Source organism: Mesoplodon densirostris, chromosome 5 (genome assembly GCF_025265405.1).
Source record: "Mesoplodon densirostris isolate mMesDen1 chromosome 5, mMesDen1 primary haplotype, whole genome shotgun sequence".
In the NCBI taxonomy this organism is placed as follows: Eukaryota; Metazoa; Chordata; class Mammalia; order Artiodactyla; family Ziphiidae; genus Mesoplodon; species Mesoplodon densirostris.
The window spans coordinates 131438655-131453690 of NC_082665.1; the positions used below are offsets into that span (position 1 = coordinate 131438655).

The following is a 15036-nucleotide window of genomic DNA, read 5'->3' on the forward strand; positions in this document are numbered from 1 at the left end:
CCATCTTTTGTTCACGTCTGTCTATATTTTTTTTATGTTAGCCACATCAGCCATGGTGCCATTAAATTTCAGTAGGAGGAAATGGATACAATGTTTTCTCCAAAAATCTTGTCTGTTTTGTTGCATCGATTACACTTGAAGGCATTACTATGTAACATTAACACTTCTCACCACATGAAAGTGTTTGGCTTCTGTGTTTTAAGGTGGACTCTGCCAAGAGTTCCGTCTCCAACTTGGAGTCATCAAGAAAGCATGTATCAAGTCATCAATACATTAACTAGCATTTTTAATTATCCAATGTGCCTGTAGGTGCATGGCTAAGGCAGGTCAAATCCCATCTTCATTTTATTTATTTATTAGTAGAAGGCATTTGACATAGTCCCAGGGCATGTCCATGATGGCAGGTCAAATTTCACTTCTTTTGTTCAATTTCAGATTGAGACCATTTCTGACTTTCTCTTGCCATATAGGAGTAACAGTTTAGACATTGAATTAACCTTATCTCAGCTGGGGTCTTGAGTGAACCCTTTTATCTTTGATTGTTCTTTAACCCCCTTTTCATAGAAGGAATTTCAAGCTGAAAAGGGTAAGAATCGTCCATTCAAACTTTCCCAAACTTATTTGAACACAGCTGCTTTGTTTCTGATTTAGTGAATTTCTAGTGAACTGTAATATACTAACAACATGCCTTTGTCCCTACTCTTTCCCAAATCTTTACTAAAATGATAGTCAGGGATATTAAAAAGTATAAGCCATTAAAGTGAGCAAGAACACGAGTGATGCTAACTGCAGACAAGAAATGGCAGCAAGTTTTTTGAAGATGGAAAGTAGATAGGCAGTAGTGAATAAATTAGCAAAGGATAGAAAGCAGACTGCTAAGTGCCTAAAGAAGGAGATGCAAAGAAGCAGCAAGGAGATACAAACTGTAGGTTTTTGGACAGTCCCAGAGCGTAGAGGCACCAGATACCTGGAAAGATGAAAGTGATGAGTGAATACAAAGATAGATTGACCTTCTGAACAAGGGGCAGTTAAATCTGCTCCTCTGCCTTTTACATCCTGGTGATTACTTTAACCTAATCTTGGTAGGAAAGGTAAGTCTATTCTTTGAAGAAAATAGAACTAGAGAGGTTACTGTGTTCTGGATACCAGGCATTAATGTGGAGTGGAGAGGTGCTGTTAGGCTGAAAACAGGAGGAAGAAGTGAAAGACCATATATTTAACTATTTAAATATATTTACTATATTTAATAGTAAGCCCATCAGCAGCCCTGGCTTCTTTTCTCCATGCAACTACCAGGTGGCTTTTTAGTAAGGCTTTTCCTTTCCTCTCCATCTCTCGAAGAAGTTACCATAGAGCCTCTAGGGGAGGAAAAATACTTTTTCCTCTACCCTTCTGAGTTCTTGGCTGAGACCCCTGTAATAAATGACAGATTAACAAGAGAAAACCAACAAAAGTTTATTAACATGTATACCTCACGGGAGATAGCCAGAGGAAAAATTGAGTAACGCTCTGAGGTGGCTTAGAATTCAGGACTAAACACCATCTTAATAGGGAAAAGGGGAGGGGTGCCTCATATGAGACAATAAATGACTTTTAAGAACGATGAATGAGCCTTTAGCAGAATAATGGCAGGTATGATAGTCTGTGACAAAGTCTGTCTGGGTGTGGTATTGACTCCTCTCTCCTCTCCTGTGATAAGAGTCAATCCTCGATGGCTGATGAAACTCCCAGGGAGGGGGATCTGTGACATTCATTTTCCTTTTGAAGGATCTGTCTTTAGGCAGATAAGGAGGGTTCAGCGAAAGCCTCTCCTGATTTTACTGTTTTTCTAGTGTCTGCAACTCAAAGTAATCAATATACCAAAGCAGCTTATTTTGGGGTGGCATGCCCTGAACTCCTACAATCATATTTTGAAGTGGCACATTTTGCAACCTTTCAAGCCCCAAATAAAAAGCCTATAAATGTAACATTTGGGAAGTCCCACAAAGAAATGTCCCAGTTTGATCACTTTTTCATGAAACTCACCCATTTGACATGTTTGCTTATGAAAATGGACCTTGCAATAAGTTTTCCCTTTAGATATAAATGGACAGTGCTAGAATTGGGCAGACAATACAACTGAGAAATGCATGTTGTATTAAAAAAAATAACACTACGGGAAAAAGTGAAAAGAAACACAGTTGATGTAGAGAGCAGGATAAGACAATAAAAACTATTCTTAGTAATGTAAAAGGTACGCAGAAAAGATAAGACATTCATGACAAAAAATCCCAGAATGTATAAAGAAGAAAAAACAGGAAAAATTCTTGGATGTTAAAAATATGGTAGTATAAATATAAAATTCAATAGAACAGTTGGAATTCTACAGTGAGGATATCTTGCAGAAAGTAGAACAAGTGGATGAAGAAGTAGAATATGAAAGAAAAGAAAATTAGAGGATTAATTCAGAAGGCCCACTGTCTAAATAATAAGACTTCCAAATGGAGAGGAAAAAAATATGTCAAGGAAGATATTATTAAAGGAAGCATAAAATAAATTTTTCCCTAACAGAAGAACATGGATCATTAGATTGAAGACCTCTACCAAGTGCCTAGCACAATGTAGGAAAAAAGATCCTTGGAGGATAAAAAGAAGATTATAAAGGCTTCTAAAAAGGAAATATGTCACATATAAAAGATCTGAAATCAGGAGAGTATTAGAAATTTCCAAAGCAATTGAAAAAGCTTGAAAACTAGTGCAACATACTTAATGCTCTAATTTAAAAGGTTATTTCCAGTGCACAATTTTATACCTAGCCAAACTATCAAATAAATGTGAAGTATAGCATCAAAATATTTTAATACATGCAAAGACTGAAAACATTTTCCTCTCATGCACTATTTCTCAGAAATATCTTGGGGCAAAAGCCACCCAGATGAAGAAGTAAACCAAGAAAGAGGAAGACACAAGCTCTAAGAAATAGGTGTTCCAAAAAAAAAATAGGAAAGTGATAATAGAAAGTCCTAGTTATATCAATGTCTGAGGCTAGGAAAGCAGCCAGTCAGCCCTGGAACAGGAGAAATGTCTCCAACAGTGGAACCCATATGTCATATGACATGTCTGACAAAATTGTCCAAGAATTGGGAAAGAATTCATAGATACAAAGAAAAGTAATCAAATTATATAAACAAAGCAATTATTAACTCCAGGAAAAACAAAAAATTTTATAAGGAAAGTACTGTAAGTATAGTAGATTATGTGGCTCAGCTGTAAGAATATAATCTAGTCATACTAATGTAAATAATTTTCACTTTTAGAACTGTGATGAAATTATTTTAAGAGTAAGAGAGGAGGGAGAGTTTTGTATATGTGGGCAATAGCCTAAGAGAGCAAAATCATATGTATTGTAGAAACCAATAGATAATAAAGAAAATTTTACAAAATTACAAAAAAAAATAGTCTAAGTACATTATCTAGAAATGTAAGTAACAGAAAAAAGCCCAGCCAAAATAGTTTTGAGCAGTTGCTGCTATGGACGGGAGTTTAAGGATGGAGAAAATGGGCTGCTCTTTCTCTTTATTAATCTAAAGCAGGGGTCAGCAAGCTGTGGCCCATGGGCCAGATTCAGCCGGCTGCCTGTTTGGTAAATAAAGATTTATTGGAACACAGCCACGCCCATTTGTTTATGGATTGTCTGTGGCTGCTTTTGTGCCACAAGAAGTCAGTACAAAAGCAGAGCTGAGTAGTTGTGACAGAGACTGTATGGCCTGCAATCTAAAATATTTACTTTCTTTACACAAGAAATTGGCCAACCTCATGTCTAGAGCAGTGGTTTTCAGATTTTAGCTGCATCAGAATCATCTGGAGGGCTTGTTAGGATACAGATAGCACCTCAGACTTTCTGACTCTGTAGATCTTGGGTGGGGCCTGGAAAATCTGCATTTCCAGTAAGTTTCTGAGTGATGCTGATGTGCTGGTTTAGGGATTGTGCTTTGAGAACCACTGGTCTAGAAGAACTATCTGACTTTTAAAAATCATATATAAGTATCATGTTTATAAATAACTTTTAAATGTTTAGAAATATAAGCTTGGAAGCTTGCATGCAAATTTAAGCTTAAATACATACAAAAGCAACCTCCAGTAAATTGTGTGACAAGCAATGATTAAAATGTAATTTTTAAAAAACTTTTTAGCTGAACACAAATAGTAACAAATTACACCAAAGCAAATATAGTGTGTTGTATTAATAATAAGATCTCACAAATACAGACATAAAGATTAACTGTCCCCAGGACCCCTGGCCCTCCCTGACACGTGTCATCCCGGTGGCTGGTGGGTAGACCTTTCATGATACCTCCTGCCATTCCACTATTTATCAGAGACGGATTATTGCATAACAACGTCAGTGATGCAGACAGTTATCTGAAGTCCTGTCTTTTTAATTTTCTCCTCTAAAATATCATTTTCACCTTTTATGTTTCATTTAATGTCTTCATGTAAAACATTTGTTTTCTGTACAACACAATTTAAGAAACATGATTTAGAACCTACTTCTCTTCTCTTGACCCCTTTCACAGATGATGAAACTGACACTCAGGGAATCTCATGGGTTTTAGATCCAAGACCCCCTGATGCAGTCCCCACTTCCTTCCCCTCTGCCACCACAGCTCCTGTTTGCTTTGCCTCAGGTGGTGTGAAAAAAAACCCCAAATGAGCCCAGACTCAAATCAGGCGTGAAGAAAAAAAGCACTGCTAATACCAGTGACCATCTTTTTCCTAAAAGCTTGAAACAAAGGAAATTCTCTGCTTCCAGGAATAGCCTTAATCAGTCACATATGTGAACACAGGCCCAGTGACTGTTCAGACAATTTTCCACCAACATAACAGGATTTTCCTGGCACATTGATCTTTTTTCTTCTTGCCTAGTATCAGGATAAGTAGGTTTTTATTTTTTTATTTTTATTTTTTAAGATGTTAGGCATAATACCTGACCTTTTTCAACCAGAGAGACAGGATACCGAAAATCTGTGGTGTTTGAAAGCAAAGAGAAATGAAGGGTTATTAAGGATAGAAATAGTCCCTGGTTGGTAAAACAAACAAACAGCTTTAAAAATCTAAGAATTGTGCCCTGGAGGGGCAGGTTTGCTGAACTGTCAGCTTCACCAGTTAATGAGGTAGTTTGTCTAATGGAAATAGAAAAGACCATTTATAACAATGCTGGGCTTTGTGTGATTTAAAAATCAAATTGAGTGGAAACACAGCAAATACTCAATGCCGTTGTTTATTTTCTAATTAATTTACTACAAACTACAAAATAAAGTGTTCAGCATATTAGATGGTCTGTGATTTTTAGAAGAGAAAGCACTGAAAACATTCACCTCTCATAGTCCATTTACTTTCTTTTTTTTTTTTTTTTTTCTTTTTGCGGTATGTGGGCCTCTCACTGTTGTGGCCTCTCCCGTTGCGGAGCACAGGCTCCGGATGCGCAGGCCCAGCGGCCATGGCTCACGGGCCCAGCCGCTCCGCGGTATATGGGATCCTCCCAGACCGGGGCACGAACCCGTATCCCCTGCACCGGCAGGCGGACTCTCAACCACTTGCGCCACCAGGGAGGCCCCATTTACTTTCTTTTCATCAGAGAAACAAGTTGCCTTTTGAGTCTGAAAAGGACATTGATACTTTGAGGGACATCACTTTTGGAGTTCAGTGTGTGATATAAGTCAGCCGGGAATGCAGTCTCCTTTGCAAGACTCAGGGGAGTCCAGGGGAGCCTGGGACCACACGGTCTCCCTGTTGACGATGTTCAGGTTTAATATGAACACTCCAGGCATCAAGGGGAGAATGTCATCTGAGTGAGGACAACCGCTCCCATCACAACTGCACATGGACTTTTTGTTCTGTAGGGACAGTTAGAACAACGCAGGCACTCAGTATATGTAAGCACAGCATGGCCGAGGAGAAAGAGCAGAGATGGTAGAACCAGCCAGATCTCAGTGCAGATTCTGTCTTAGCCACAGGCTGATCCTGTGACATTAGGAGTAAGTCACCTAAACTCACTGAGACTTAGTTTTCTTACCTGGAAAATACGGATCGTAACAACTGCCTCCTAGGGCTGTTCTATGGGCTAGAACTTAGAGCTCACAAGTGAAGTGACTGACACATGGTAAACAAATAAGTGGAAGTTATTATTGATCAGAACATTTTCGGGTTTGCAGAAACCAAACTGAGAAGTCAGTAAGCCTTAATGAGACTTTGTCCTCAGCTTCACCCACATCCTCCCTTTACTCCTTTATTTCCATGACAAATGTTTTAGCCCTAATGTTCTTTTCCCAGGACTACTGTGATGTGGTCTCCTCCCTGTCCTGTCCCCAAAGCCACTATTTCATTCCAGCAAGCTGGGTTTTCAGAAACGTATCATTTGATGGGGCGACACATACAGTAATGGCAAACTTGCCTAATGTTTACTATTTACCTGGTATTTACTCTGTACCAGGCACTGTTCTTCTCTTGGTATTATCTCATTATCTCATTTAATCCTCACAACACCCCTCTGAAATAAATTCTACTATTATCCCCATTTTACGATAAAAACTATTGAGGGGTAAGATAATTGCCCAAGGGAGCGGAAACATGATTTGCCCCTAGGCGGTCTGGCTCTGGTATCGTGCTCTTAACCACCACTCTGTGCTGGCCTCGAGATGTTGTTCTTGTTTCATGCCACATGGGTTGACATTCAGGGCTTGCCATTCAGTGAGCACCAGAGTTTGGGAATTTTAGTGAATATTGGTCCACTGACAGCCTACCCTAGAATCTATTTCAGTGTCAAGGAATTCTAAGTGCTGAGTATCCCTGGAATGTCCTTCCTGGGCAACAGGGCAATTGAACCTTCCTTAACAATATGACCTCAGTTAGGAGCTGTTAAAGCTAGAAACTTCATGAGGGCAGGAACCACGGTAGCATTGTCCCACACTGTATACCTCCAGCACCTGGACATAATGGCACATTAGGAGTTGATGGATGTATGGATGATTGAATGGAGACCAAAGGATGGATGGTGCTCTTACAAGAAGGGGGTATACTGTTTGACAGTAAGGAGCTGATATAAAGTATTTCACTGATCTTTGACGGCTGTGTCTCTTCCCTACCTTTCATTAGGTTATAATTTTCCCTCACAATTATATTTATCTTGTTGAGTGGGTCATTCCAAACAGCTGCATAAAATCCGAAGTTGGAAAGTCCAAAGTCTTGTAAGCACATAGGTTAGGACAACATTAAATAATAAATTTCTCTAACATAAGCAAGAAGGGCTTCCCTGGTGGCGCAGTGGTTGAGAGTCCGCCTGCCGATGCAGGGGACACGGGTTCATGCCCCGGTCCGGGAAGGTCCCACATGCTGCGGAGCGGCTGGGCCCGTGAGCCATGGCTGCTGAGCCTGCGCGTCTGGAGCCTGTGCTCCGCAGCGGGAGAGGCCACAACAGTGAGAGGCCCGTGTACAGCAAAATAAATAAATAAATAAACAAAGATCATCATTTAAAAAAATAAAATAAAATAAAATAAAATAAGCAAGAAGCAAATTTCATTCATTCATTCATTCATTCAACAAGTATTTATTGAGATTCTATTGCCTGTTAGGTACTCTTATAGGAGCTTAAAACATAGCTGTTTACAAAACAGAGAAAAGCTGTGCCCTCCTGGTGAGCACATTCTACTGGGGGAGATGGAAATAAACAAACACTCCCATGTGTAATGGATGGAGTTAAGTGCCTGGAGAAAAGTGAAGTGGGGGAGGAATACGGCGAATGACAAGGTTGGGGGAGGGGTGTTACTTAATCAGACAGGGTTATTTTGAAATTGTGTAGAAGTTTTATTCTATATTAGAATGTGAGAATTTAAGAAAATTAAGGTAGTGAGTGTAGGGGAACAACTGGGAATTAGGAGTCCCAGATTAATATTAGAGATTTTTCAGATAATAACTTGATAAAGAAGAAAATATTTTTTGTCCTGTGAGATATATGTGTGTATATTTTTTTCTTACAGGATTAGCAGCTCTGGACTTTTAAAGTGATAGCATTTCCCAGCCTTCAACTGAGAAGCTGAACAAAAAAGCCACCCCTCCTGTCATCAGCACAGTAAAATGAGAGGTGGAAAAACCAGGCTGGGAAGAAGCAAGGGCATCTGATGAGCCTTCTTGCCTTTGGCCCAGAACACAGCTCAGACTCCACTCTCTCTCTGAACTGACCTACCCCACCTTGGTGCAAGGCCTGGAGTGATGTGTTCCTGCCCCAGAGCACCTTCCATTCTGTGAAGCCCAAAACATGACCACCAGTAGCCACGCATGTCACGTCCCAGCGGTGAACGGGCACATGACTCACTATCCAGCCGCACCCTACCCATTACTCTTCCCACCGGTCATTGGCGGACTTTCCTTGCCTCCCCCGCATGGCCTCCACAGCCATCCTCCGCCAAGTGGATGTAGCACCCCATCACCTGCAAGTGAGTACCATTTGAATTTTCTCTCTTTTCTCTTGCTTGATTGGCTTAATGGACCTGAGAGAACACAATGGTTCATATCCTGGGTGAGTTCTCATTTTGCTGGGTGCCAGTTTCTCTTGGTCTAGAACTGTACCTTTGGTTCTATCAGCAGAAAGGTAATTTGAAACCACATAAATGGTGAATTTGAGAATTTGGTCCGTTCAAAACCACATTGGTAATTTGTTCTATTAGATAAAATGTAAACACAAATATTAATCAGCAGGTGTGACCAATACACCTGAAGAAATTGTCCACTTGATAAATAACATGAGCAATGAATTAGATGTTACTATAAAAATCACTGATGATAATCCTGAATTTAACATTGATTTTGGTTTTGAGGTCTTCTTTTGAATCTCTTACGCATTTCCTCGATACAGATAGAATCTGTAATTGTTTTCAGCTTCCCAGGGATCTTTGCTACCAATTCATACCACATAAGCTTTTTAAATGTCCTTGAACACTTTTGGCTTCTTCAGCCATTTCTACCTCCAGTCTTCTCTAAAATATTGGGCACTATAAGATAAAAGTATTTCGAGTTAGAATTCTTCAAGACCAATATGACTCATTCATAGAAAGCACACATATTATGGGATTTTTTAAAAAAAATAGTTCTGCCTATTTAAGGACAGGCTGTGGTAGCCAGCACGCTCTTCCATCTTTTAGAAACAGGTTTCCTGGTTTGGCATCGGAAGGTAAAAGGAATGTGGATGCTGCATCAAGGCATCTGCAGCATCTTTTTTTATTTTTAATTAATTAATTAATTAATTTTTATTTTTGGCTGCATTGGGTCTTCGTTGCTGCGTGGGGGCTTTCTCTAGTTGCGGCGAGCGAGGGCTACTCTTCTCTTTGTTGCAGTGCGTGGTCTTATTGCGGTGGCTTTTCTTGTTGCAGAGCACAAGCTCTAGGTGCGCGGGCTTCCATAGTTGCAGCATGCAGCCTCAGTATTTGCGGCACATGGGCTCAGTAGCTGTGGCTCACAGGCTGTAGAGTGCAGGCTCAGTAGTTGTGGCGCACGGGCTTAGTTGCTCTGCGGCATGTGGTATCTTCCCAGACCTGGGCTCAAACCCGTGTCCCCTGCATTGGCAGGCGGATTCTTAACCACTGCGCCACCAGGGAAGTCCCAGCATCTTCTCTAAGTTCTTTCAGGTTCATAACTTGGCACGAGCTCTTCAGAGTTCTTCCTGCTGATTATTTCGCATTTTGCTCCTTTTTTAGGTGTTCCTCCAAATATTGGCTTGGTCTTAGAAGCTTGTCGTTTAAATTACTCCCTTCACTTTTCTGTATTGTGGTTTTTGCTCCTTAACTTCTCCTTCCTCCTGCCTCCTTAGCTCACTGGGAGCAGAGAGCTTGCTCTCCTAACTGGGATCCCTCAGCTCTTGGTATAATGCCTTCAAAATTAGTAGGAGATGGATTTCTGGATGCCTGGGTATTTGGATAGATGGACGGATGAGTGGATGGGATGAACAAACAGATGGACAGAGTCTCTCTTCTGGGATGTTGATTGCAATCACAGTATTATCATGGCTGATATTTAGTGATTTGTTTTTTTTCTTGGAATGACCTCATTATAATTCTTCCCTTCTGTGTTTTGCATTTCTGGCCTGAGCATGTGACCAACAAAGTCTTTTAAATTGCTTAATAACATTTTCCCATGCTTCTCAAGTTGAAATCGAAAGTAGATGTAGCCAACATAGCTTCTTGGCTATCAGGAGAGATGAAAAAAAAAACCTGTATTCAAACTATCTTGTTGACCCATGTGCCAATTCAAACCCTATTCACCCAACATGCAAATGATATAATGAGGTTACTGTCAACTAACACATGAATGGGCCTGACTAAATGATTGTTAAAGCTATTAAAATTTCCCCCAAGAGCTAATTCTATAGCTCAGCCAACCTAAAGGACAGCACATTCTAACATTTTTCTAGCCTCAAATTGGAAGTATATTTTGTAGATGTAGCCAAGGAGTTAAGACATGAGTATTAGTCCCAACCTGGGTGATCTAATCTTGCAGGTTGAAAATTCTTAGGTGGCTGCAACCCCTAGATGCCCGCCAGCAAATCCCAGCAACTTTGGGCATTTTTGGCTACTGATTTAAAGGAGAATGCAGAGCATAGTAAATGGAAGGGCGGGTGAGATCTTTATGCTGGATGAGCATCCCTGAACACTTGATCAGGCTCTCAGTATACAAATCCCTCACCCATCTGTTTGCAGATATTTTTAGAATTCTAAGAATTCTATAGAGCAGTGCTTGGCAAACTACAGCCTGCAGGGCAAAGCCAGCCCACCACCTGTTTCTGTAAATAAAGTTTTATTGGAACTCAGCCACACTCATTTGTTTACGTACTGTCTATAGTTCCTTTCATGCTACAATGATAGAGCATATAGCCCACAAATCCTAAAATATCTGCTATCTTGTTCTTTGCAGCAGAAGTTTGCTGACTCCTATTATGGAGATAAGAGCATTGGGACAGGAATCAAATCATCCCAAATCTTATCAGGCTCTGTCTCGATAACAGGCAATGTTAGCTCTTCTTATTCCTTTGACCCTGGAGGAGCTGGGCTAGATTGTACCAAAGGTCACCTATAAACACAAGGCTGTTCTTTTCATTTCACAATTACTGGTAAAGTACAAGATACCATCACTACTAAGTTGACCCGTCACGCAACTGCTATTTTTCAAGATCAAAACTGGTCAGTATTGGCAATTTCATATAATTCAACCTGTAGAAGGAGAGTGTATGCAGTTCAAAAAAAGAGGGTAAATAATTAATTACTGGGGTTTTTTTTCTGAGGGCTTTGGTGAGAGCGTGTTGAGTAACTACACCTTGGAAGATATTACTGGAGGGTGTCTGGAGAAGGGGCAGAAAAAGGACAAAGTACAGAAAGTTCAGGCTGAAAATTCCAAAGTTGGCTGACTTCATACTCTGGCTAATACCTTGTTTAATTATTTCTTACTACAGAGAAAAAGCACATGAAAGAAGATCATTAAAAGAAGCCACTGTTACTATGTGGTCTTTTAGTTGGCCCTCCAAGAGGGAGTTGTCTTGGTTAAAGCCTGTGGTTTAGAAAGACTGGGAAACAAAGGTCGGGTCCTAAAAGTTACATACAGATTTTCTCTTGCTAAAATTAAACTTGAAGTTTTATTCGGTTAGTTAGAGAGGTAGCCGAATTTCATCATCTTGACAACTAGCAAAACACATGCTTGGGTGGAAAGCTGGGTACCATGGGGATCCAAAGGGAACAAACATGGTGGTGATGACTCCATCAATGGGGTCTTGTCGCTGGGTGATGGGATCTGCTGACGTTTCTTTCATAATCTGTACATACCTTGACTCTGCAGCTCAACCAGAAGAGAAATCCTCCTGCTTCATAACGAGGTTCTTTCAGCACCATATTATTTATAGGCTCCGGAACCTTCTACCTCAAAAGCAAGTGAGGACAATTTCCATAGCGGCTTCTGATGTTACACCTGCTCCTTACTCTTCTTCCCTCCACTTCAGACTCCCTGGGCAGCCAGACCCTGGTCAGTTCCTAGACCAGAACGGGAACCCTGTCTTCCTGCAGCACACACATCCCCGTGGGAGACAGTCCTTGACCCGACGTCTTGTTTACAGTCACTCAACCTCCCTGAATTTCTCTTCCATAAACTAGAAAATATTTTTATTTAAAAAATAGTCTTTGGGGCTTCCCTGGTGGCGCAGTGGTTGAGAGTCCGCCTGCCGATGCAGGGGACCCGGGTTCGTGCCCCGGTCCAGGAAGATCCCACATGCCGCAGAGCGGCTGGGCCCGTGAGCCATGGTCGCTGAGCCTGCGCGTCCGGAGCCTGTGCTCCACAACGGGAGAGGCCACAGCGGTGAGAGGCCCGGGTACCGCAAAAAAAAAAAAAAAAAGTCTTTGATAACAATCATATTCAAATCTTTTCAGGATAAAGTTGGGGTATAAATTAGAAAGAAGGGCAGTATTACAAAGGGGTGAAATCAAGGCATCTCGAGGGCCCTTTCAACTCTAGCAAGCAATGATTCTCTATGTTATAGCTCAGATTTTCTCCTGGTCTCCACGCCATTTGCAGGCAGACGGCCCATCTTTCCTTGGTTTGTGCCAGTGGTGGATCCTCCTCTCCTGCAGCAAGGAGTACTTGGCTATTGGTATGACCGTTTGCGACCACGCACAACTCAGAGGGAATTCCACTGTGGCCACGTCTCAGAAATTCTGTTCTCCAGAACCTTCTAACTGAAAGGAGAAAAATATTTGCAGGAGAGAGGTGAACTTGAAGCATCTTCCATGTGGGATGCCCTTGTCTTTGCATTATGACTTAATTCTTACATCATGGAGTCTCTATAAGCTTAGAAATGAGGAAATACATAAAAGAGAGAGTTAAAATAAGTAATAAGAAAAATTACCCATGAGGCTTAGAGAAAGTGAAGAGCTTAAGCAGCTAGTTAATTTGGAGCCAAATCCCAAGCTCAGGTCTTGGGATCCCAGAGTGCGTGTCCTTCCCGATGTGTTGGGCAAGGGGGCCAACTCAACCCCTCAGATAATCCCCCAGCTGCACTGTGGGTGTCTTTCCCACGGTGGTTCATGGAGTCCTTGGAGATGTAAGACATTTATAGGACCTCACAACCTCTCTGGTTTTACCAGCTACTGTGGGAGCAGCTATCATTTTTCATCAGGGGGTGTTGAGGGTGGACCCCATAGACAGGCAGTTACTGCAGTGTTTCCATTCATCTGTCTCCTGTGGACAGCAAGCTCATCACCTCCGGCAAACACGACAGGAAGGACGCCTGATGCTCTGTGCCAGGGAACACCCAAAATTTAATGTTCCAGAGCTCACTGTGAAAGTTGGACCACTGTCCGCCTGTCTCTCCTTATGCTCCTTTCACGGCTGCTTGTTCTGTCTTATGGCTGCACATGTGCTTTTTTATAGGTTGTTGTAAGCTGGAAAATATTAAGAGTTTTGGCTTCGGAGCCTCTCTCAAAATGATTGCCATTTAACGCCGGCACCTTAAAATGAGAGTTCTTTCCCCTGCTTCTTTACTGATCAGAAAGTGCTGTCAAAATCACAAAATTGGGTATTTGCTTAAGAAAACCCCAACCTTCTAGAGAGACAGACTGTGAATCTCAGAATTACCAATGACAGGGCATAAAATGGGTCTTATTTCTATATCTTGTCTTAGAGTAAGAGAAGCCTTGTTTACACAGCTTGTCTAAAGCAGGGTGTGTGGCCAGATTGGAATTTCTTATTGCGTGTGAAGGAAAATGGGCCCGGAGGTGTTCATCCTGTTTTAAATGCATGCAGATTAATGATAACTAAAACAACCCATTAATTTGTATTATCCATCATCCTATGCGCTGTAGTCTTATCTTCTTTCTACTGTGAGTTACATTTGTCCTTAAACAAACACAATGACCCCATTGGACAGGAATCACATCTACTTTTAATATGTCTGGGACTTAATATATTGCTGGTATTTAGTGAATGTCAAACATAATAGTATGGTCCATATGTATGTATCCGATTTTTAAGCCAAATAAAAACAAGGTAAAATGGACTAAAAGAAACTTGTTAGGGATTTGAGTAAACTCAATTAAAACAGTTTAGCCCATTTCATCTGCCTTTGGTCATTTGGTTTCTCTAAAGTTCTGAGGCTTAGAGATGTCAAAAGCCTTTACCTGAATGTTTTAGAAATAGAGTTCAAGCTTTTAGCATCATTGAACAGTTTTAGTGTCTTGCATAGGCCCAGGGCCATGTGTGTATTATATTAAGAGACCGTTTCTTAAAGTGGCAGAGGTACTGATTACTTCAGTGAAGTACCTCTTTTCCCCAATAATAAAGAAATCTCTGTGTCATCTCAACGTCTGTACAATTTCCCCAGACTTTGATTGAGTACAACATGTAATCCTCTGAATAGTTCTAATGAGGAGCTGGGTTCATTCTGTTGGTTGAACTTTACCCCAAGGGGATCAGGCATATGTGAACATGAATTAGAAACAAAAAGATTATTGTTCAAGTTCATCAAATTAACTACAGTGCCCAAAGGAGAATCATAACTCTAGAAGTGTGGGGTTTTTTTTTTTCGAAAGTAGTTTTTGTTTTTTGTTTTTGTTTTTGTTTTATATCTTTATTGGAGTATAATTGCTTTACAATACTGTGTTAGTTTCTGCTGTATAACAAAGTGAATCAGCTACATGCATACATATATCCCATATCCCCTCCCTCTTGCGTCTCCTTCCCACCCTCCCTATCCCACCCCTCTAGGTGGTCACAAAGCACCGAGTTGATCTCCCTGTGCTATGCGGCTGCTTCCCACTAGCTATCAGTTTTACATTTGGTAGTGTATATATGTCCATGCCACTCTCTCACTTCGTCCCAGCTTACCCTTCCCCCTCCCCGTGTCCTCAAGTCCATTCTCTACATCTGCGTCTTTATTCCTGTCCTGCCACTAGGTTCATCAGAACCAGATGTGGCACATATATACAATTGACTATTACTCAGCCATAAAAAGAAATGAAATTGAGTTAT

The 15036-nt window shown here is 40.9% G+C and overlaps 1 protein-coding gene across 1 annotated transcript in view; it reads left to right on the forward strand.

The window, feature by feature from the left end:
* Positions 1 to 8293: 8293 nt before the first annotated feature.
* The window catches only part of RARB (retinoic acid receptor beta), a 466970-nt gene continuing 460227 nt past the window's right edge, over positions 8294 to 15036 (forward strand). The window contains exon 1 of the mRNA XM_060099507.1: positions 8294 to 8471. Within this exon, the coding sequence (XP_059955490.1) occupies positions 8294 to 8471 (178 nt within the window). The remainder of the gene's footprint in view (positions 8472 to 15036) is intronic.